Here is a 23,106-nt window from a genome sequence, read left to right on the forward strand (position 1 = left end):
ATTCAATGATCTCCTTCTACGGGGTCTATTTCATAGGTTCTCTGTTATCGGTCGTAGAGATTCATCTCTTACCTCCCTTTTCAGATCGACGATATACTCTTATATATACCATTACCTCTGCTGATTCTCGTTTCAGTACTGGTTTGGCTTTCTACTACATGTAGATGAGTGTCCTGGGGTAAGTAAGTCTTATTTTCTGTGACACTCTAAGCTATGGTTGGGCACTTTTATATAAAGTTCTAAATATATGTATTCAAACATTTATTTGCCTTGACTCAGGATGTTCAACGTTCCTTATTTCAGACAGTCAGTTTCATATTTGGGATAATGCATATGAATAAATCAATTTTTTTCTTACCTTAAAATTTGACTTTTTTTCCTGTGGGCTGTTAGGCTCGCTGGGGCTGAAAATGCTTCATTTTATTGCGTCATTCTTGGCGCGGACTTTTTTGGCGCAAATTTTTTTTCTGTTTCCGGCGTCATACGTGTCGCCGGAAGTTACGTCATTTTTTTGACGTTTTTTTGCGCCAAAAGTGTCGGCGTTCCGGATGTGGCGTCATTTTTGGTGCCAAAAGCATTTAGGCGCCAAATAATGTGGGCATCTTTTTTGGCGCTAAAAAAATATGGGCGTCAGTATTGTCTCCACATTATTTAAGTCTCATTATTTTTTACTTCTGGTTGCTAGAAGCTTGTTCACTGGCATTTTTTCCCATTCCTGAAACTGTCATTTAAGGAATTTGATCAATTTTGCTTTATATGTTGTTTTTTCTATTACATATTGCAAGATATCCCAGATTGACACTGAGTCAGAAGATACTTCTGGAAAAACGCTGCCTGGTGCTGGATCTACCAAAGTTAAGTGTATCTGCTGCAAACTTGTGGTATCTGTTCCTCCAGCTGTTGTTTGTAATGAATGTCATGACAAACTTGTTAATGCAGATAATATTTCCTTTAGTAATGTTACATTACCTGTTGCTGTTCCGTCAACATCTAATACTCAGAGTGTTCCTGTTAATATAAGAGATTTTGTTTCTAAATCCATTAAGAAGGCTATGTCTGTTATTCCTCCTTCTAGTAAACGTAAAAGGTCTTTTAAAACTTCTCATTTTTCAGATGAATTTTTAAATGAACATCATCATTCTGATTCTGATAATGGTTCCTCTGGTTCAGAGGATTCTGTCTCAGAGGTTGATGCTGATAAATCTTCATATTTATTTAAAATGGAATTTATTCGTTCCTTACTTAAAGAAGTCTTAATTGCATTAGAAATAGAGGATTCTGGTCCTCTTGATACTAAATCTAAACGTTTAAATAAGGTTTTTAAATCTCCTGTAGTTATTCCAGAAGTTTTTCCTGTCCCTGCTGCTATTTCTGAAGAAATCTCCAGGGAATGGAATAATTTGGGCAATTCATTTACTCCTTCTAAACGTTGTAAGCAATTATATCCTGTGCCATTTGACAGATTAGAATTTTGGGACAAAATCCTTAAAGTTGATGGGGCTGTCTCTACTCTTGCTAAACGTACTACTATTCCTACGGCAGATAGTACTTCCTTTAAGGATCCTTTAGATAGGAAGATTGAATCCTTTCTAAGAAAAGCTTATTTATGTTCAGGTAATCTTCTTAGACCTGCTATATCTTTAGCGGATGTTGCTGCAGCTTCAACTTTTTGGTTAGAAGCTTTAGCGCAACAAGTAACAGATCATAATTCTCATAGCATTGTTAATCTTCTTCAACATGCTAATAACTTTATTTGTGATGCCATCTTTGATATCATTAGAGTTGATGTCAGGTATATGTCTCTAGCTATTTTAGCTAGAAGAGCTTTATGGCTTAAAACTTGGAATGCTGATATGTCTTCTAAGTCAACTTTGCTTTCCCTTTCTTTCCAGGGTAATAAGTTATTTGGTTCTCAGTTGGATTCTATTATCTCAACTGTTACTGGAGGGAAAGGAACTTTTTTACCACAGGATAAAAGGTCTAAAGGTAAATTTAGGTCTAATAATCGTTTTCGTTCCTTTCGTCACAATAAGGAACAAAAGCCTGATCCTTCACCCACAGGAGCGGTATCAGTTTGGAAACCATCTCCAGTCTGGAATAAATCCAAGCCTTTCAGAAAATCAAAGCCAGCTCCCAAGTCCACATGAAGGTGCGGCCCTCATTCCAGCCCAGCTGGTAGGGGGCAGATTACGATTTTTCAAAGAAATTTGGATCAATTCAATTCACAATCTTTGGATTCAAAACATTGTGTCAGAAGGGTACAGAATTGGCTTCAAGATAAGGCCTCCTGCAAAGAGATTTTTCTTTCCCGTGTCCCAGTAAATCCAGCGAAGGCTCAAGCATTTCTGAAATGTGTTTCAGTTCTAGAGTTGGCTGGAGTAATTATGCCAGTTCCAGTTCTGGAACAGTGGCTGGGGTTTTTTTCAAATCTCTTCATTGTACCAAAGAAGGAGAATTCCTTCAGACCAGTTCTGGATCTAAAAATATTGAATCGTTATGTAAGGATACCGACATTCAAAATGGTAACTATAAGGACTATCCTGCCTTTTGTTCAGCAAGGGCATTATATGTCCACAATAGATTTACAGGATGCATATCTGCATATTCCGATTCATCCAGATCACTTTCAGTTTCTGAGATTCTCTTTCCTAGACAAGCATTACCAGTTTGTGGCTCTGCCGTTTGGCCTAGCAACAGCTCCAAGAATTTTTACAAAGGTTCTCAGTGCCCTTCTGTCTGTAATCAGAGAACAGGGTATTGTGGTATTTCCTTATTTGGACGATATCTTGGTACTTGCTCAGTCTTCACATTTAGCAGAATCTCATACGAATCGACTTGTGTTGTTTCTTCAAGATCATAGTTGGAGGATCAATTTACCAAAAAGTTCATTGATTCCTCAGACAAGGGTAACCTTTTTAGGTTTCCAGATAGATTCAGCGTCCATAACTCTGTCTTTGACAGACAAGAGACGTCTAAAATTTATCTCAGCTTGTCGAAACCTTCAATCACATTCATTCCCTTCGGTAGCCTTATGCATGGAAATTCTAGGTCTTATGACTGCTGCATCGGACGCGATCCCCTTTGCTCGTTTTCACATGCGACCTCTTCAGCTCTGTATGCTGAACCAGTGGTGCAGGGATTACACAAAGATATCCACAATACACAATTAATATCTTTAAAACCGATTGTACTACACTCTCTGACGTGGTGGACAGATCACCATCATTTAGTTCAGGGGGCTTCTTTTGTTCTTCCGACCTGGACTGTAATTTCAACAGATGCAAGTCTGACAGGTTGGGGAGCTGTTTGGGGGTCTCTGACAGCACAAGGGGTTTGGGAATCTCAGGAGGTGAGATTACCAATCAATATTTTGGAACTCCGTGCAATTTTCAGAGCTCTTCAGTCTTGGCCTCTTCTAAAGAGAGAATCGTTCATTTGTTTTCAGACAGACAATGTCACAACTGTGGCATACATCAATCATCAAGGAGGGACTCACAGTCCTCTGGCCATGAAAGAAGTATCTCGAATTCTGGTATGGGCGGAATCCAGCTCCTGTCTAGTTTCTGCGGTTCATATCCCAAGTATAGACAATTGGAAAACGGATTATCTCAGTCGCCATACGTTACATCCGGGCGAATGGTCTCTTCACCCAGAGGTATTTCTTCAGATTGTTCAAATGTGGGGACTTCCAGAAATAGATCTGATGGCCTCTCATCTAAACAAGAAACTTCCCAGGTATCTGTCCAGATCCAGGGATCCTCAAGCGGAAGCAGTGGATGCATTGTCACTTCCTTGGAAGTATCATCCTGCCTATATCTTTCCGCCTCTAGTTCTTCTTCCAAGAGTAATTTCCAAGATTCTGAAGGAATGCTCATTTGTTCTGCTGGTAGCTCCAGCATGGTATCACAGGTTTTGGTATGCGGATCTTGTCCGGATGGCCTCTTGCCAACCGTGGACTCTTCCGTTAAGACCAGACCTTCTGTCGCAAGGTCCTTTTTTCCATCAGGATCTCAAATCCTTAAATTTAAAGGTATGGAGATTGAACGCTTGATTCTTAGTCAAAGAGGTTTCTCTGACTCTGTGATTAATACTATGTTACAGGCTCGTAAATCCGTATCTAGGGAGATATATTATAGAGTCTGGAAGACTTATATTTCTTGGTGTCTTTCTCATCATTTTTCCTGGCATTCTTTTAGAATTCCGAGAATTTTACAGTTTCTTCAGGATGGTTTGGATAAAGGTTTGTCTGCAAGTTCCTTGAAAGGACAAATCTCTGCTCTTTCTGTTCTTTTTCACAGAAAGATTGCTAATCTTCCTGATATTCATTGTTTTGTACAAGCTTTGGTTCGTATAAAACCTGTCATTAAGTCAATTTCTCCTCCTTGGAGTTTGAATTTGGTTCTGGGGGCTCTTCAAGCTCCTCCGTTTGAACCTATGCATTCATTGGACATTAAATTACTTTCTTGGAAAGTTTTGTTCCTTTTGGCCATCTCTTCTGCCAGAAGAGTTTCTGAATTATCTGCTCTTTCTTGTGAGTCTCCTTTTCTGATTTTTCATCAGGATAAGGCGGTGTTGCGAACTTCTTTTAAATTTTTACATAAGGTTGTGAATTCTAACAACATTAGTAGAGAAATTGTGGTTCCTTCATTATGTCCTAATCCTAAGAATTCTAAGGAGAAATCATTGCATTCTTTGGATGTAGTTAGAGCTTTGAAATATTATGTTGAAGCTACTAAGAATTTCTGAAAGACTTCTAGTCTATTTGTTATCTTTTCCGGTTCTAGGAAAGGTCAGAAGGCCTCTGCCATTTCTTTGGCATCTTGGTTGAAATCTTTAATTCATCATGCTTATGTCGAGTCGGGTAAAACTCCGCCTCAAAGGATTACAGCTCATTCTACTAGGTCAGTTTCTACTTCCTGGGCGTTTAGGAATGAAGCTTCGGTTGATCAGATTTGCCAAGCAGCAACTTGGTCTTCTTTGCATACTTTTACTAAATTCTACCATTTTGATGTGTTTTCTTCTTCTGAAGCAGTTTTTGGTAGAAAAGTACTTCAGGCAGCTGTTTCAGTTTGATTCTTCTGCTTATAATTTCAGTTTTTTTCATTATAGGATTTAAACTAGCTCATGGACTCTTGCTAATTACATGAAAGAAAACATAATTTATGTAAGAACTTACCTGATAAATTCATTTCTTTCATATTAGCAAGAGTCCATGAGGCCCACCCTTTTTTTGTGGTGGTTATGATTTTTTTTGTATAAAGCACAATTATTCCAATTCCTTATTTTTTATGCTTTCGCACTTTTTTCTTATCACCCCACTTCTTGGCTATGCGTTAAACTGATTTGTGGGTGTGGTGAGGGGTGTATTTATAGGCATTTTGAGGTTTGGGAAACTTTGCCCCTCCTGGTAGGAATGTATATCCCATACGTCACTAGCTCATGGACTCTTGCTAATATGAAAGAAATGAATTTATCAGGTAAGTTCTTATATAAATTATGTTTTTCCCTATCGGGAGGTTTTGCAAGACCCAGGCTTTTACTGAGGTCACACATGGGTACATATCTTACCCTCACGCTAGCTCTGTGCCTATTGCCACTAATTTATGACTACATCTTCTTCCACCCAGACAGGTGGTCCAGTTGATTTTAACATCTGTCTAATTTAAGCATAAGCTAACCATGTTTTTCCTTTTAGAATGTGTTCTTTTCACCTCCACCTCATAGCTCCTGAAATGATCTTAAAAGTAACGTAAGAGGTGAGATGGAGGTGACTAATTAGTTAATAACCTATGAAGTTCTGTTTATGGTTAAACAAAAAATGTTTGTATTGATGCTCTCAGTTTCACAGTTATTTTTACCTTGTTACAAGTTTATACCTTGCCTTAACACATAGAACTACGGAGAGGTTTACATTTATATATTACTCGGTCAGTCAGCACACGGACACCTCCACAGCAGACTACAGATACCTTTTAATAGTCTATGCATCCCTATACTGTTATAATAATCTTCACACACCCTTCCGAACATGTATGTTGATTTTTAACCATACGCCAATAACATTCTTAGTTACATGGCTCTAATGTTCTAATATAACTACTAGGACACTCAGGTCTTCACACTCCCCTCATACACTTGATCCATAATGACCTTCCCACTCCGGGATTCATAATTCCACACTTTACACAGAAGACATAGACTTTACCCTTTAGAAACCTATCTCACTTGATGATCTCTACTTCCCACAGACTTTAATACTCTCTAGAGGGGTGTTTTCACCTCACCAACCTGTACATCCTTTACCCCATTTACACAATACTTACTCGAAAAATCCCTCATATCTCCCCAGCTAGCCTCCTTATTCCCTTATAATATTGAAACCAACTAAAAAAGACCAGACTTTTACAGCTCTGCCTTCTTCCCCCCCCCCCCCCCCATTTTCAAAGGGAACTTCTCCCTAATTCTTTCCTTTCCCTTCTTTTTTTCTCTTTTCAAATCTAAGCGGCTCTGGCCCGCTGTAATTCTTTATCTGCTTACCTCCTATACACATAGTAGTTACGATACCTGACTTCTACTAATCACCTCAGACTCTCTTGTAAGGAAGGCGTAACTATCACAAAAATACATTCTCTCTATCCCTTACTACAGAAAAATAAGACCTTCTTAGCTTCAAAACATAACAATACTCCTCTATAAACGAGAGTAGATCTACAGGCGATCCTCAGACACAAGCAGATTTAACAAGTATGTTATGAGTTTATTGCTTAACCCAAGTTATATAAAATTATCTACAGTTACCTCGAATCACAATGTCTGTAGACCTCACTATAATGCATAGTTATGTTTGTATTTTGTAAATGTCTTAATAAAAATAAAAAAAAACTTACCTTTTAATCCTGGTAGCCGTTCCAGCATTTCCTCCACCCGTCGCAAGCCGTCTTTGCGGGACCAAAATGACGAATCCTGCTTCCTCCAATCACGGCGTTGCATCAGGCCAAGATTCCCCCGGGGGGAAGCCATGATTAGAGGAAGCCAGATTCGTGATTTCTGACGTCTGCAGAGGCTTCCGACCTCCGGGGGAATCGCTGGAGTTGCTGTCAGGATTAAAAGGTAAGTTTTTGAAGAAAACAAGTGAAATGTCAATTTGATGAATTAAAGTGCCTTTTGTTTTTGATAGGATTATTAAAAACCGTGCACTAATTCATCAAAATTGACATTCACTTTAAGGCCATCTGTTGCTCAGTGTATGGAGGTAATTGGTCTCATGGTGTCCAGCATGGACATCATTCCCTTGCCAGGTTCCGGCTCTGACCGTTGCAACTGTGCATTCTGAGACAGTGGAACTGCAATCATTCAGATCTGTCTCAATAGATTTCACTGGACAACCGGTCGCAAGAATCGCTCTCTTGGTGGCTCTATCCAGATCATCTGAGGGACATCCTTTCTAAGACCATCCTGGGAGATTGACTACGAACGCAAGTCTATCAGGATGGGGGGCTGTTTGGGGTGCTAAGAAGGCACAGGGCCTGTGGTCTCAGGAGGAAGGCTCCCTCCCGATCAACATTCCGGAACTTCAGGCAATCTTCAATGCCCTGAAGGCTTGGCCCCTTCTGGGTTTGTCCCAGTTTATCAGATGTCAGCGATCCACATTCTGGGTGTGGACAACTGAGAAGTGGATTTTCTCAGCAGACAATCCTTTCATCTGGGGGAATGGTCTCTCCATCCCGAGGTGTTTGCAGAGATATGCAGCAGGTGGGGGATGCCGGAGATAGATCTCATGGCGTTTCGTCTCAATTCCAAGCTACCCAGATATGGGTCGAGGTCCAGGGATCCTCATTCGGAGCTAATGGATGCATTAGCGGTGCCTTGAAGGTTCAATCTAATTGACCTTTTCCTGCCGTTACCACTCCTTCCTCGTGTAGTGACCCACATCAAGCAGGAGCAGGCATCAGTGATACTGATTGCTCCATCGTAGCTGCGAAGGATTTGGTTCGCAGATCTGGTGGGGATGTCATCTTCTACATGGAAGTTACCTTGTCACAAGGATCTGCTGGAACAAGGTCCTTTTGTTCATCAAAATCTAGATTTTCTGAGGCTGACTGCGTGAAGATTGAATGCTTAGTCCTAGCCAAGAGAGGTTTTTCTGAGAGAGTTAATAGTCATTCAAGCTCGTAAGCCAGTTACTCATCGCATCTATTATAAGGTATGGAGAACCTACTTATTCTGGTGTAAAGATCGTGGATATCCCTGGCATAGGGTTAAGGTTGCCATGATCCTATGGTTTCTCCAGGATGGACTGGAGATGTGTCTTTCTGCCAGTTCCCTGAGAGAGATTTCGGCCTGGTCTGTTTTACTGCACAAGAGGCTCTTGGAGCTTCCAGATGTGCAGTCTTTTGTTAAGGCTTTGATTAGGATCAGACCTGTGTTCAGATCTAAGGCCTGAATCTTGTTCTAAGGTTTTGCAATGGGCTCCGTTTGAGCCTCTGCATGAAATTGACATTAAGTAGTTCTGGAAGGTTCTTTTTCTACTGGCTATTGCTTCTGTGTGCAGAGATTCTGAGATTGCTGCTTTGCAATGTGAGCCTCCTTATCTGGTGTTCCATTCTGATAAGGCTGTCCTACTTACTAAGTTAAGGTTTCTTCCTAAGGTCGTGTCAGACCGCATCATCAATCAAGAGATTGTGGTTCCTTCCTTGTGTCCTAATCCTCCTTCAAAGGAACGTTTGCTTCATCATTTGGACGTGGTTTGCGCTTTGAAGTTCTATTTTTAGGCTACTAACGAATTTAGATAAACTTCCTTATTTGTTGCCTACTCTGGGAAGCGTAAGGGTCAGAAGGTCTCTTCGACTTCCTTATCTTTTTGGTTAAGGAGTGTTATCCGCTTGTCTCCTCAAAGGATTATGGCTCATTCTACTAGAGCAGTTGCTTCCTCTTGGGCCTTTAAGAACGAGGCCTCTATGGATCAGATTTATAAGGTGGCTACTGGTCCTCCTTACATAATTTTTTTCTAAATTTTACAAGTTTTATGTTTTGCTTCATCTGAAGCAGCCTTCGGGAGAAAGGGTTTTGCAGGCTGTGGTGCCTTCAGATTAGGGTCCCCCTCTTTTTGTCCCTCCCATTATCATTCAGTGTCTTCTAGATTTTGGGTATGTGTTTCCCAACTGTAAGGAATGAAGCCGTGGACTCTCCTTATATTAAGAAGGAAAACATAAATTATGCTTACCATAGCATTTACTTTCCTTCTGTATAAGGAGAGTCCACGGCCCCTGCACGTGTTATCCGATGGATGGCCCCCTAAATTATATTTATCTTCTGGCACCTTTTATACCCTGATATTTCGCCTACTGTTCCCTCGGCAGAATGACTGGGTGATGAGGGGAGTGGCAGAGGTATTTAAGCCTTTGGCTGGGGTGTCTTTGCATCCTCCTGGTAGCCAGGTTCAGTATTTCCCAACAGGAATGAAGCCATGGACTCTCCGTATACAGAAGGAAATTAAATTATCTGGTAAGCATAATTTATGTTTTTTTCATGTAATTGGCAAGAGTCCATGAGCTAGTGACGTATGGGATATACAATCCTACCAGGAGGGGCAAAGTTTCCCAAACCTCAAAATGCCTATAAATACACCCCTCACCACACCCACAATTCAGTTTTACAAACTTTGCCTCCTATGGAGGTGGTGAAGTAAGTTTGTGCTAAGATTTCTACATTGACATGCGTTTCTCTGCATTTTGGAGCCCGATTCCTCTCAGAGTACAGCGAATGTCAGAGGGATGTGAAGAGAGTATCACCTATTGAATGCAATGGTCTTCCTAAGGGGGATCTCTTTCATATGTTCTCTGTTATCGGTCGTAGAGATTCATCTCCTACCTCCCTTTTCAGATCGACGATATAGTCTCATATTCCATTACCTCTACTGATAACTGTTTCAGTACTGGTTTGGCTATCTGCTTTATGTGGACGAGTGTCTTTTCGTATGTATGTTTTTTATTACTTAAGACACCCCAGCTATGGTTTGTCACTTTATGCATTTATATAAAGTTCTAAATATATGTATTGTACTTATATTTGCCATGAGTCAGGTTCATGTATTTCCTTGTGCAGACTGTCAGTTTCATATTTGGGGAAAATTAACATTTTAAGAATAATTTTTCTTACCTGGGGTTTAGTCTTTTTTTCAAAATTGACTATTTTCTTGCAGATTGCGGGCTGTATTAGACCCGCTGGTGCGCCAATTGCTAGACTTTATTGCGTCATTTTTTTGGTGCGAAAGTACGTCCATTGACGCAAGTTCGTCATTTCCGGTGTCGTAGTTGACGCCGAGTCTTTACACAGGGTTGCGTCGTTAGTGACGCGAGTGTCATTTCCAGATGTTGTTGGCGCCAAAAAAATTTCAGTTACGTTGTGCGTCATACATTTAATTTATACCCCATTGCTTTTTGCCTTTCTCTATTTCAGAGGGCTATGCTATTTGCATTTTTTCCCATTCCTGAAACTGTCATAAGGAAATTGATCATTTTGCTTTATATGTTGTTTTTTCTTTTACATTTTGCAAGATGTCTCAATCTGATCCTGTATCTGTTGGAACTTTGCTGCCTGACACCGGTTCTACCAAAGCTAAGTGCATTTGTTGTAAGATTGTGGAAATTATATCTCCAAATGTCATTTGTAATAGTTGTCATGATAAACTTTTACATGCAGAGAATGTATCCATCAGTAATAGTACATTGCCAGTTGCAGTTCCTTCAACTTCTAATGTACATGCTATACCTATGAATTTTAAAGAATTTGTTACTGATTCTATTCAGAAGGCTTTGTCTGCATTTCCGCCTTCTAATAAACGTAAAAGGTCTTTTAAAACTTCTCATAAAGTTGATTAAATTTCAAATGACCGACAACATAATGATTTATCATCCTCTGATGAGGATCTATCTGATTCAGAAGATCCTTCCTCAGATATTGACACTGACAAATCTACTTATTTATTTAAAATAGAGTATATTCGTTCTTTGTTAAAAAAAAGTGTTAATTACTTTGGATATTGAGGAAGCCAGTCCTCTTGACGTTAAGACTAGTAAACTTTTAAACGCTGTTTTTAAACCTCCTGAGGTTTTTCCTATTCCTGATGCTATTTCTGATATGATTTCTAAGGAATGGAATAAGCCGGGTACTTCTTTTATTCCTTCTTCAAGGTTTAAAAAATTGTATCCTTTGCCAGCAATGTCAATAGAGTTTTGTGAAAAGATCCCCAAAGTTGATGGGGCTATTTCTACTCTTGCTAAACGTACTACTATTCCTATGGAAGACAGTACTTCTTTTAAAGATCCTTTAGCTTGGAAACTTGAATCTTATCTAAGGAAAGTCTATTTATATTCAGGTCATCTTCTCAGGCCTGCAATTTCTTTGGCTGATGTTGCAGCTGCTTCAACTTTTTGGTTGGAGAATTTAGTGCAACAAGAATTGGATTCTGACATTTCTAGCATTGTTCACTTGCTGCAACATGCTAATCATTTTATTTGTAATGCCATTTTTGATATCAAAATTGCTGTTAGATCCATGTCTTTAGCTATTTTAGCTAGAAGAGCTTTGTGGCTTAAATCTTGGAATGCTGATATGACATCTAAGTCTAGATTACTATCACTTTCTTTCCAAGGTAATAATTTATTGGTTCCCAGTTGGATTCTATTTTTCAACTGTTACTGGGGGAAAGGGAGTTTTTTTGCCTCAGGATAAAAAAACCTAAGGTCAAATCTAAGGCTTCTAACCGTTTTCGTTCCTTTCGTCAAAATAAGGAACAAAAATCTAATCCTTCCCCCAAGGAATCTGTTTCCAATTGGAAGCCTTCCTCAAATTGGAATAAATCCAAGCCATTCAAGAAACCAAAGTCAGCCCCTAAGTCTGCATGAAGGTGCGGCCCTCATTCCAGCTCAGCTGGTAGGGGGCAGATTAAGGTTTTTCAAGGATGTTTGGATAAATTCTGTCCAAAATCAATGGATTCAGAGCATTGTCTCTCAGGGGTATCGAATAGGATTCAGAGTAAGACCTCCTGTGAGAAGATTTTTTCTCTCACGTATCTCAGGCTTTCCTGAAGTGTGTTTCAGACCTAGAGTTTTCAGGGGTAATCATGCCAGTTCCTTTTTAGGAACAAGGTCTGGGGTTTTATTCAAATCTATTCATTGTCCCAAAGAAAGAAAATTCATTCAGACCAGAAATTTTTGAATCGTTATGTAAGAGTACCAACTTTCAAGATGGTGACTATAAGGACTATTCTGCCTTTTGTTCAGCAAGGACATTATATGTCCACAATAGACTTGCAGGATGCATACCTTCATATTCCGATTCATCCAGATCATTATCGGTTACTGAGATTTTCTTTTCTAGACAAGCATTACCAATTTGTTGCTCTTCCATTTGGCCTAGCAACAGCTCCAAGAATCTTTTCAAAGGTTCTCGGTGCCCTGCTCTCTGTAACCAGAGAGCAGGGTATTGCAGGGTTTCCTTATTTGGACGATATCTTGGTACTAGCTCAGTCTTTACGTTCTGCAGAATCTCACACGAATCAACTAGTGTTGTTTCTTTGGAAACATGGTTGGAGGATCAATTTACCAAAAAGTTTCTTGATTCCTCAGACAAGGGTCATCTTTTTAGGTTTCCAGATAGATTCAGCGTCCATAACTCTGTCTCTAACAGACAAGAGACATTTGAAATTGATTGCAGCCTGTCGGCACCTTCAGTCTCAGTCATTCCCTTCAGTGGCTATGTGCATGGAAGTTTTAGGCCTCATGACTGCAGCATCGGACGCAATTCCTTTTGCTCGTTTTCACATGGTGCAGGGATTATACAAAGATATCACAATTAATATCCTTAAATCTCAATGTTCAACACTCTCTGATGTGGTGGTTAAATCACCAGCGTATAGTTCAAGGGGCTTCTTTTGTTCGGCCAACCTGGACTCTGATCACTACAGATGCAAGTCTTTCAGGTTGGGGAGCTGTTTGGGGATCTCTGACAGCACAAGGGGTTTGGGAATCTCAAGAGGCGAGATTACCAATCAATATTTTAGAACTCCGTGCAATTCTCAGAGCTCTTCAGTTTTGGTCTCTGTTGAAGAGAGAGCCATTCATTTGTTTTCAGACAGACAATATCACAACTGGGGCATATGTCAATCATCAGGGTGGGACTCACAGTCCCCAAGCTATGAAAGAAGTATCTTGGATACTTGCTTGGGCGGAATCCAGCTCCTGTCTATTTTCTGCGGTTCATATCCCAGGTGTAGACAATTGGTAGGCGGATTATTTCAGCCGTCAGACTTTACATCCGGGGGAGTGGTCCCTCCATCCAGATGTGTTTTCTCAGATTATTCAGATGTGGGGTCTTCCAGAGATAGATCTGATGGCCTCTCATCTAAACAAGAAACTTCCCAGATACCTGTCCAGGCGGAAGCAGTGGATGCGCTGACACTTCCTTGGTGTTATCAACCTGCTTATATTTTCCCGCCTCTAGTTCTTCTTCCGAGAGTGATCTCCAAAATCTTGTTCGGATGTTCAGTTGCCAACCTTGGCCACTTCCGTTAAGACCGGACCTACTGTCTCAAGGTCCGTTTTTCCATCAGGATCTCAAATCATTAAATTTGAAGGTATGGAAATTGAACGCTTAGTGCTAAGTCATAGAGGTTTCTCTGACTCAGTGATTAATACTATGTTACAAGCTCATAAATCTGTCTCTAGAAGATTTATTATCGAGTTTGGAAGATTTACATTTCATGGTGTTCTTCTCATAAATTCTCATGGCATTCTTTTAGAATTCCTAGAATTTTACAGTTTCTTCAGGATGGTTTGGATAAGGGTTTGTCTGCAAGTTCCTTGAAGGGACAAATCTCTGCTCTGTTTTATTTCACAGAAAGATTGCTAAACTTCCTGATATTCACTGTTTTGTACAGGTTTAGTTCGTATTAAGCCTGTCATTAAATCAATTTCTCCTCCTTGGAGTCTTAATTTGGTTTTGAGGGCGTTATAGGCTCCTCCATTTGAGTATATGCATTATTTGGAAATTAAACTACTTTCCTGGAAAGTGTTGTTCCTTTTGGCCATCTCTTCTGCTAGAAGAGTTTCTGAGCTATCTGCTCTTTCTTGTGAATCTCCTTTTCTGATTTTTCATCAGGATAAGGCGGTTTTGCGGACTTCATTTAAATTTTTGCCTAAAGTTGTGAATTCTAACAACATTAGTAGAGAAATTGTTGTCCCTTCCTTGTGTCCTAATCCTAAGAATTCTTTGGAAAGATCCTTACATTCTTTGGATGTGGTAAGAGCTTTGAAATATTATGTTGAAGCTACTAAAGATTTCAGGAAGACTTCTAGTCTATTTGTTATATTTTCTGGTCCTAGGAAAGGTCAGAAGGCTTCTGCTATTTCCTTGGCTTCTTGGTTAAAACTTTTGATTCATCAAGCATATTTAGAGTCGGGTCAGGCCCCGCCTCTGAAAATTACAGCTCATTCTACTAGATCAGTCTCCACTTCGTGGGCTTTTAAGAATGAAGCTTCAGTTGATCAAATTTGCAGAGCAGCAACTTGGTCTTCTTTACATACATTTACTAAATTCTACAGTTTTTTTTATGTATTTGCTTCTTCAGAAGCAGTTTTTGGTAGAAAAGTTCTTCAGGCAGCTGTTTCAGTTTGATTCTTCTGCTGATGTTTTAAGTTTTTCTTGTCATTTAAAGAATAAATTTATATTTTGGGTTGTGAATTATTTTTTCAGGGGATTATGGCTGTTTATTTTTATCCCTTCCTCTCTAGTGACTCTTGTGTGGAGTTCCACATCTTGGGTATTGATATCCCATATGTCACTAGCTCATGGACTCTAGCCAATTACATGAAAGAAAACATAATTTATGTAAGAATTTACCTGATAAATTAATTTCTTTCATATTGGCAAGAGTCCATGAGGCCCACCCTTTATGGTGGTTATGATTTTATTTTTGTATAAAGCACAATTATTTCCAAATTCCTTTGTTGATGCTTTTTACTCCTTTCTTTATCACCCCACTACTTGGCTATTCGTTAAACTGAATTGTGGGTGTGGTGAGGGGTGTATTTATAGGCATTTTGAGGTTTGGGAAACTTTGCCCCTCCTGATAGGATTGTATATCCCATACGTCACTAGCTCATGGACTCTTGCCAATATGAAAGAAATGAATTTATCAGGTAAATTCTTACATAAATTATGTTTTTTACTATATATTAGATTCCTTAATTGCTTTTCAGTTTATGTAAATCTGTATGGTCCTATACTCTTGTTTTGCATAGTGCTTTAGAATGTGAAAGCCTTAGAAAATATAGTCCGGGCACAAAAAAACTGAATTAAACATATTTTATTCTTAATTAAAAAAAAAAAATCTATAATGAAAATCCCAGATATAATAGGTGGAATCTGAGCCATTGCTCGTGCATATTATATCCTTCGAGGTAACCAAAAGTTAAAAAAAAAAAAAAAAACTTGTATTACAGATCCATGTGACGTTCTTTTTTCAATGCTTATTTAAATCCAGTTGGAGAAGAATTGTTTAAATAGGGGTGATTCATTACCTTCAGAGATGACCTGAACCTAGAAGAAAAAAAAACAAAGTAAATGGGAAATGAGACAACTGTGAAAAATAACTAAGAAAAAAAAGCCGCAAACTCACCTGGGTTTTGAGAGAATATTTCATAAGAGACAGAAACTCATTTGCAATTTCCAGAGAGCTTTCCCGTTCCTCCTTATTGGCTTTTTTACCTGCAACAGCACATAAGACAACACAAATGCGCTTTGATTATATTTGTAAATACAATTAGCTGAAACTGAATGATAACGTATTAGACATATACATAGATAACATAATTGAGTGACGGCAGAATAGGAATTTTCACATGTAGTAGAAGTTTAAAGGACCACTCTATGCAGTACAATTAAATAATTAACAAGTACATAAGACAATGCAATAAAAGTTACTGTGAATTTCAAATAAGCAGTAGATTTTTTTCTGACATTTATATTTTCTCCCATTTTCCTTACCCCTGTATCATGTGACAGACATCAGCCAATCATAGACTAGTATGCGTATTCCCTGTTAGCTTGTGCACATGCTCAGTAGGACCTTGTTCCCCAGAAAGTGTGAATATAAAAAGATTGTGAAAAATTTGATAATGGAAGTAAATTGGAAAGTGTCTTAAAATTGCATGCTCTATCTGAATCATAAAAGTTTATTTTGACTTGAGTGTCACTTTAATAATCTTTAAAAGGTAAGCATTTTTCAATATCTAGTGATCTGTGAATAAAATTTCAGATATAATGGATATTAGTATTGGGAACAAACAGGATAACGTCATAATCGGCAACTAAATGGTATATTTGACATATCTACATGGAGTTGGCAGAACAAACCGCCCTTTGAAATCCTCATAAATGCTTCTCTATCAACCTCTGAACGCTAAGTCAGTTTTTACCTATTTAGAGTCATAATTGTAGCAAAACTACAATTTAGGCAACTATAATGGACAGTAAACACCTTGAGATTTTTTTTTATATAAAATGTTTATGCATAATGAAACAACTTTTGCAATATTGTCATTGTTTATTTTGCTCCCTTTTCATGTAATTACGTTCTGAAAATGAAGCCATTTTTAACTCTCAGAATGCCCCCTACTGACTTTTACAGGGCTTTTATCTTGCTTCATATCTTTCCCTATAATTGGATTTAACTGATAACTGCAAAACAATTACATTTATACTAAATTTACAGAAGTGGTTAGGTTTGTTGTTTGCAGACTAAAGCCCAGATTGTCTCCTCCTATAAGGCAAATGGTAGGTGCGGTTTGGCTATTGAAAAATAATTGAAGTAGAAAGGATGTTTGGCTGATAGGCTATTCTATAGTAGTGTTTTCCAACTCCAGTCCTCAGGACCCTTAAAAGGCCAGATATTCATTATATCTTAACTAGAGCACAGGTGAAATAATCTTAGAGCACTGGTAATCAGCTCTCACCCATCAGCTATGGGACATGAAACCAAATATTTTCTTTTGTGGCGCAGATGGAAATAAATTGGTAAGTTGTTTAAAATGGTATGCTCTATTTAATTTGCTTCATTTTCTTGGTATCCTTTGTTGCAGAAGCAGCAGTGCACTATATGTGCAACCACCAATCGGCAGCTCCTGAGTCTACCTAGGTATCATTTTCAACTAAGTATAGCAAGAGAAAACAAACTATATAATATGTTCTAGCTGAATCTTGCAAGCAGAAATGTGGGTTTATGTCCATTTAAAATATGGGTGTCTAGAACCTGCATAGCAAAATGTTGGAAGATGGGTGCACCATCCTAGTCAAGTGTACAATTAATTACAATATACTTATAATATGTATGAAACAGCAGCAGGCATAATGAACAATAGAGAAACAACATATGGTACTACTGGTTAAACAGTGAGAAACAGAGGCCGTAAATACGGCAATGCTCCCAGATGGAAGGAGGTGTCATGATATATGTTTCCTTAGCAACATAGTTAAAAAAAAAATTGGTGTCACTGAGACCTATCCTGTCCCCCCTCCGCTTTTAGGTTCATTTTTTTCGTGTTTGATTTTTGGAGATATATATTATTCCTATGCAATAGGTAACACTGCAAGATATAGACTTGAAGGATAACCTCTTGGGCCCAAGTGGTTGGGGAACTTTTATAGTGGGAAATACGCATTGTTGATTTACATGTTTAGTATTTATATAAGAACTTAAGTCAAGAAGTACATTGTTTAAATCTCCTTCTCAGGTTATTTTTTGAGGGGGTTTCTCGCCCGAGGGAGCCTTGTGTTATAAATCTGTACTATGAAGAATGTCAAACACAAAGAGAAAAATGTTGTTTTGTTTTTTTTTCTCGTGTGAAACTCAATAAAAATATTTAAACATAAAATATGGGTGTCTGCACTGTTAGTACCTATGTCCTGGTGGCTTAAGGGGATATGTCACAGGGTACTTTGCCTAGTGTACCCTGTTGACTTGGTACCTACATCCAACCTTCTGCCTCATGCTGTGGTCCCGGCTGCCAGCTTTGAAAGCTAAGACCTCAGCTAGAGGTCATCTGCCTTCATATGGTAAGGGAGGGCTGATCATTTTGCATCGGCTTGCGGTGCTGTGGTGGGTGGTGTAGGAGGGAGGCTGGTGACATCGCATGAGGGGGAGGAAGGGGCATTTCCCTACCTAGAGAGAATTTTTTGGGGGAGGGATCGGCTGCTATACTACAAAAATGATTGGGGCCCCAGTGATAAATAATTGGGGAGGATGGATCGCTACACCTAAGATAGCGGCTATTAGAGGGGGCTTAGAGAGCTGTTTGAAGGGATGGGGAGGGTTCCCTACACTATAGTAAATGTAATGTATATGTACACAAGGTGTTTACTGTCCCTTTTTAAATGTCTAGTCAGACTCTAATAGCCTTTGAAGGCTACCAACAACCTTTATGTGCATACATTTATATTTATTTTTCTCCCAGTTTATTTATGGACTCTGGTTTTCTCTGGCATTCTCTTTTGAATAGCTCCCTTGAAAAGGGTAGTCTTGATAGATTGAGTAAGTCATTTATACGAGATGATATCAGCTCACCCTTGAGAGCGGCTGTGTAGTGTGGACATTAAACATGTAGGGATGGTGCTACAGAGCCACACCGCTAACAAGACAGCATCAGGGAGATCTATGAGGAGAGGGCTCAGTGGAATTTCAGAAGATTGCTATGGTGGAAGCTTTAAAGATAGATCCCCTCAGTGTGGACCTTCTTTGTAATGTGATTGCCTAATTTTTAATTTTAGTAAATGTTTTTATGTACAGTATATATAAATGCTACCGTGTGTCTGGGATGCACTTTTTTCTTTCATAAGATGTGTTCATAGCATATGGGATATACTTCCCACCACCAGGTGGTGGTCAAGAACCCTGACAAGCTTTTAATACTTCCCACCTCTACTCTCTCTCCAGTTAGGTCTTGGCCTCCGAGGTGAGAGGTTGAGTGAAGTGCTCTGCAATCAAGATTTTATTTTCTATTTGTTATTGGGAGCTCAGACCTGACTTTAAACCTTGTACCCCTCCCAGTTTCACTCACAGAAGATTCACATAAGTGTAACAGGGGAAAGGAATACCTCTTTTATGGCAATATCAGTACCCTTACAGGTAAATCTCTCAGCCATAATTGCCCTTTGGTGTTATGGGGACCCTGTCCCTAAGCCTCTACCAAAGGGGTTACTGGTATATCCGCAAATATCTTCCACAGTATCTCTAGTTGCACTGGATGGGCTCACTACTGCATCAGCATTCTGTGAGTGAGTAAGGCCTCAGCAAGCAAGATCAGTGGATGGTTTCTGCAGTTAAGGCAAGTGACTCAACTACACATAGCCAAGAACTATCACTGGTACTCTATTACATACAATCCAGAATGCAGCAGCACTGTTTATATAAACAAAAAAGATTTATTATGCCAAAAATCACATACGTTTCGGGCCTCAGTCCTTAGTCATGTATAAAGATACACTGATACAATTCCACATATACCCAAAACCCCTCCCACTTAATCAGGTAAAACACCTGTTTATACCCGTGTTCTACTCCCCCTAGTGCAAAAAACTCCTTTTCCTAACAATGTTTACAAATTATTTCTCTATATTTATACAGATATACTATACATTATAAATTTTCTTTCTCATCATAGGCATATGTATGTTACACAAATAAGTTGACATACAGGGAGTGCAGAATTATTAGGCAAGTTGTATTTTTGAGGATTAATTTTATTATTGAACAACAACCATGTTCTCAATGAACCCAAAAAACTCATTAATATCAAAGCTGAATAGTTTTGGAAGTAGTTTTTAGTTTGTTTTTAGTTATAGCTATTTTAGGGGGATATCTGTGTGTGCAGGTGACTATTACTGTGCATAATTATTAGGCAACTTAACAAAAAACAAATATATACCCATTTCAATTATTTATTTTTACCAGTGAAACCAATATAACATCTCACCATTCACAAATATACATTTCTGACATTCAAAAACAAAACAAAAACAAATCAGTGACCAATATAGCCACCTTTCTTTGCAAGGACACTCAAAAGCCTGCCATCCATGGATTCTGTCAGTGTTTTGATCTGTTCACCATCAACATTGCGTGCAGCAGCAACCACAGCCTCCCAGACACTGTTCAGAGAGGTGTACTGTTTTCCCTCCTTGTAAATCTCACATTTGATGATGGACCACAGGTTCTAAATGGTGTTCCGATCAGGTGAACAAGGAGGCCATGTCATTAGATTTTCTTCTTTTATACCCTTTCTTGCCAGCCACGCTGTGGAGTACTTGGACGCGTGTGATGGAGCATTGTCCTGCATGAAAATCATGTTTTTCTTGAAGGATGCAGACTTCTTCCTGTACCACTGCTTGAAGAAGGTGTCTTCCAGAAACTGGCAGTAGGACTGGGAGTTGAGCTTGACTCCATCCTCAACCCGAAAAGGCCCCACAAGCTCATCTTTGATGATACCAGCCCAAACCAGTACTCCACCTCCACCTTGCTGGCATCTCAGTAGGACTGGAGCTCTCTGCCCTTTACCAATCCAGCCACGGGCCCATCCATCTGGCCCATCAAGACTCACTCTCATTTCATCAGTCCATAAAACCTTAGAAAAATCAGTCTTGAGACATTTCTTGGCCCAGTCTTGACGTTTCAGCTTGTGTGTCTTGTTCAGTGGTGGTCGTCTTTCAGCCTTTCTTACCTTGGCCATGTCTCTGAGTATTGCACACCTTGTGCTTTTGGGCACTCCAGTGATGTTGCAGCTCTGAAATATGGCCAAACTGGTGGCAAGTGGCATATTGGCAGCTGCACGCTTGACTTTTCTCAGTTCATGGGCAGTTATTTTGCGCCTTGGTTTTTCCACACGCTTCTTGCGACCCTGTTGACTATTTTGAATGAAACGCTTGATTGTTCGATGATCACGCTTCAGAAGCTTTGCAATTTTAAGAGTGCTGCATCCCTCTGCAAGATATCTCACTATTTTTGACTTTTCTGAGCCTGTCAAGTCCTTCTTTTGACCCATTTTGCCAAAGGAAAGGAAGTTGCCTAATAATTATGCACACCTGATATAGGGTGTTGATGTCATTAGACCACACCCCTTCTCATTACAGAGATGCACATCACCTAATATGCTTAATTGGTAGTAGGCTTTCGAGCCTATACAGCTTGGAGTAAGACAACATGCATAAAGAGGATGATGTGGTCAAAATACTCATTTGCCTAATAATTCTGCACTCCCTGTATATATCAAATGAAAAAGTGTAGTACCTCTAAACTATAACTCTTAAGTTTATACACATAAAAGCTGATTTGTTCAAAAGACACTCAAATCCATTTCTCTATTCATACCCCCTGGCCACATAGTACCCAACATATAGATCCAGTAAAGTTCTCTCTGCTTCAAACATTTTCCCTTTTGCCCCCTCTCCTAGGCTTTTGCACATGATCTATTATTTGAAACCTTATTTGGCTAAGGCTATGGCCTGCTGTCAAAAAATGGTGTGCCACAGGTGCATCTAATATTCCTGTTCTATTGTTACTCTTATGTTGGTTTGTCTTTTCATGCAACTTACGGGTGGTTTCCCCTACATAGCCCCATACTCCGTGTTACAGGTAAAATACCCCCTAATCCAAAACTTCTTGCCAGTACATGAGTGGGTAAATGTGGGGCCCCAAATCATGTTATTGCAATTGGTACAATTCAGGCAGGGAAAACATCCATTATTTTTTTTATCCCTGTACCATCTTCCTAGCAGGGCCTATATCCGCCCTTACAAGAGTATCCTTTAAGTTTTTACACCTCTTATATGCTGGCATAGGGAATTCCTGAAACTCCCTCACATCTGGATTACAACTACTTAAAACTTTCCAATGCTTCTGTATGATCGCCTGTATTTTGCTACTCAGTGGGGAATACTGACTAACAAAGACCATTCTATCCATCTTTTTCTTCACTTTTTCCTTTTGTTCCAACAACTTCTGTCTAGGGGTCTCCATTGCATTTCTATGCCCTCTTGTACCAGCTTGGGTGGATATCCTGTCTTCAGGAAGGCACATCCAATCTCACGCAGCCTTTTACGTACCAATCTCTCGTTGGATACAAGGCGTATTACGCGCAAAGACTGGCTGAGAGTGGGGGGATGCGCACTACTGTAATGTAGCAAATTATTGCAATCTGTTTCTTTACTGTGTAGATCTACTGATAAACCATCTCCAGATGTATACACCTTGGTATCAAAGAAGTTAATACACTCCTCACTATGTACCAGTTTAAATTTGATATTAAGGGTGGCTCTATTCAAATCCACAAAGAATTCTTCCAGAGTTCCAATGTCGCCCATCCACACTCCGAACACATCAATATAGCGCCATCATGTGGTGCCATATTTCAAAAACATTCATAAAGATATTTGTGTATGTAGGGACGATATTGGGACCCATAGCTGTGCTTTGGAGCTGTAAAAAAGTACTCATCCTGGAATAAAAAAATAATTACATCTGAGCACAATGCCCAGTAATTCCAGAATAAATTGTCTTTGTTTCTCGCTTATTTCCATATTGTCACAGAGTACCTTATTGACAGCCCCAATACCTGCCTTATGGGTAATGGATGTGTACAGACTTACCACATCCATACTATACAAAATACCCTTGCCTTCACTCAAGTCCAGACTTTGTATTTTATTTAAAATCACCTGTCTCTTATGTGGGAATTAGATTCCACAAAAGGTTTCTTTGATACCAAGGTGTATACATCTGGAGATGGTTTATCAGTAGATCTACACAGTAAAGAAACAGATTGCAATAATTTGCTACATTACAGTAGTGCACATCCCCCCACTCTCAGCCAGTCTTTGCCAAAAAGCCAATTTTTGCGCATAAGACGCATTGTATCCAACGAGAGATTGGCACGCAAAAGGCTGAGATAGTTTGGGTGTGCCTTCCTAAAGAGAGGATATCCACCCAAGCTGGTACAAGAGGGCATAGAAAATGCAATGGAGACCACTAGACAGAAGTTGTTTGAACAAAAGGAA

At 39.3% G+C, this 23,106-nt stretch overlaps 1 protein-coding gene across 1 annotated transcript in view; it reads right to left on the reverse strand.

Moving 5' to 3' along the window:
* Positions 1-15,352: 15,352 nt before the first annotated feature.
* Positions 15,353-23,106, reverse strand: part of CAPG (capping actin protein, gelsolin like) — a 70,960-nt gene continuing 63,206 nt past the window's right edge. The window contains exons 9-10 of the mRNA XM_053692380.1: positions 15,680-15,768; positions 15,353-15,600 (exon numbers count right to left, since the gene is read on the reverse strand). Of these exons, the coding sequence (XP_053548355.1) occupies positions 15,535-15,600; positions 15,680-15,768 (155 nt within the window). The 3' untranslated portion in view covers positions 15,353-15,534. The remainder of the gene's footprint in view (positions 15,601-15,679; positions 15,769-23,106) is intronic.

This window comes from Bombina bombina, chromosome 9 (genome assembly GCF_027579735.1).
Source record: "Bombina bombina isolate aBomBom1 chromosome 9, aBomBom1.pri, whole genome shotgun sequence".
NCBI lineage: Eukaryota > Metazoa > Chordata > Amphibia > Anura > Bombinatoridae > Bombina > Bombina bombina.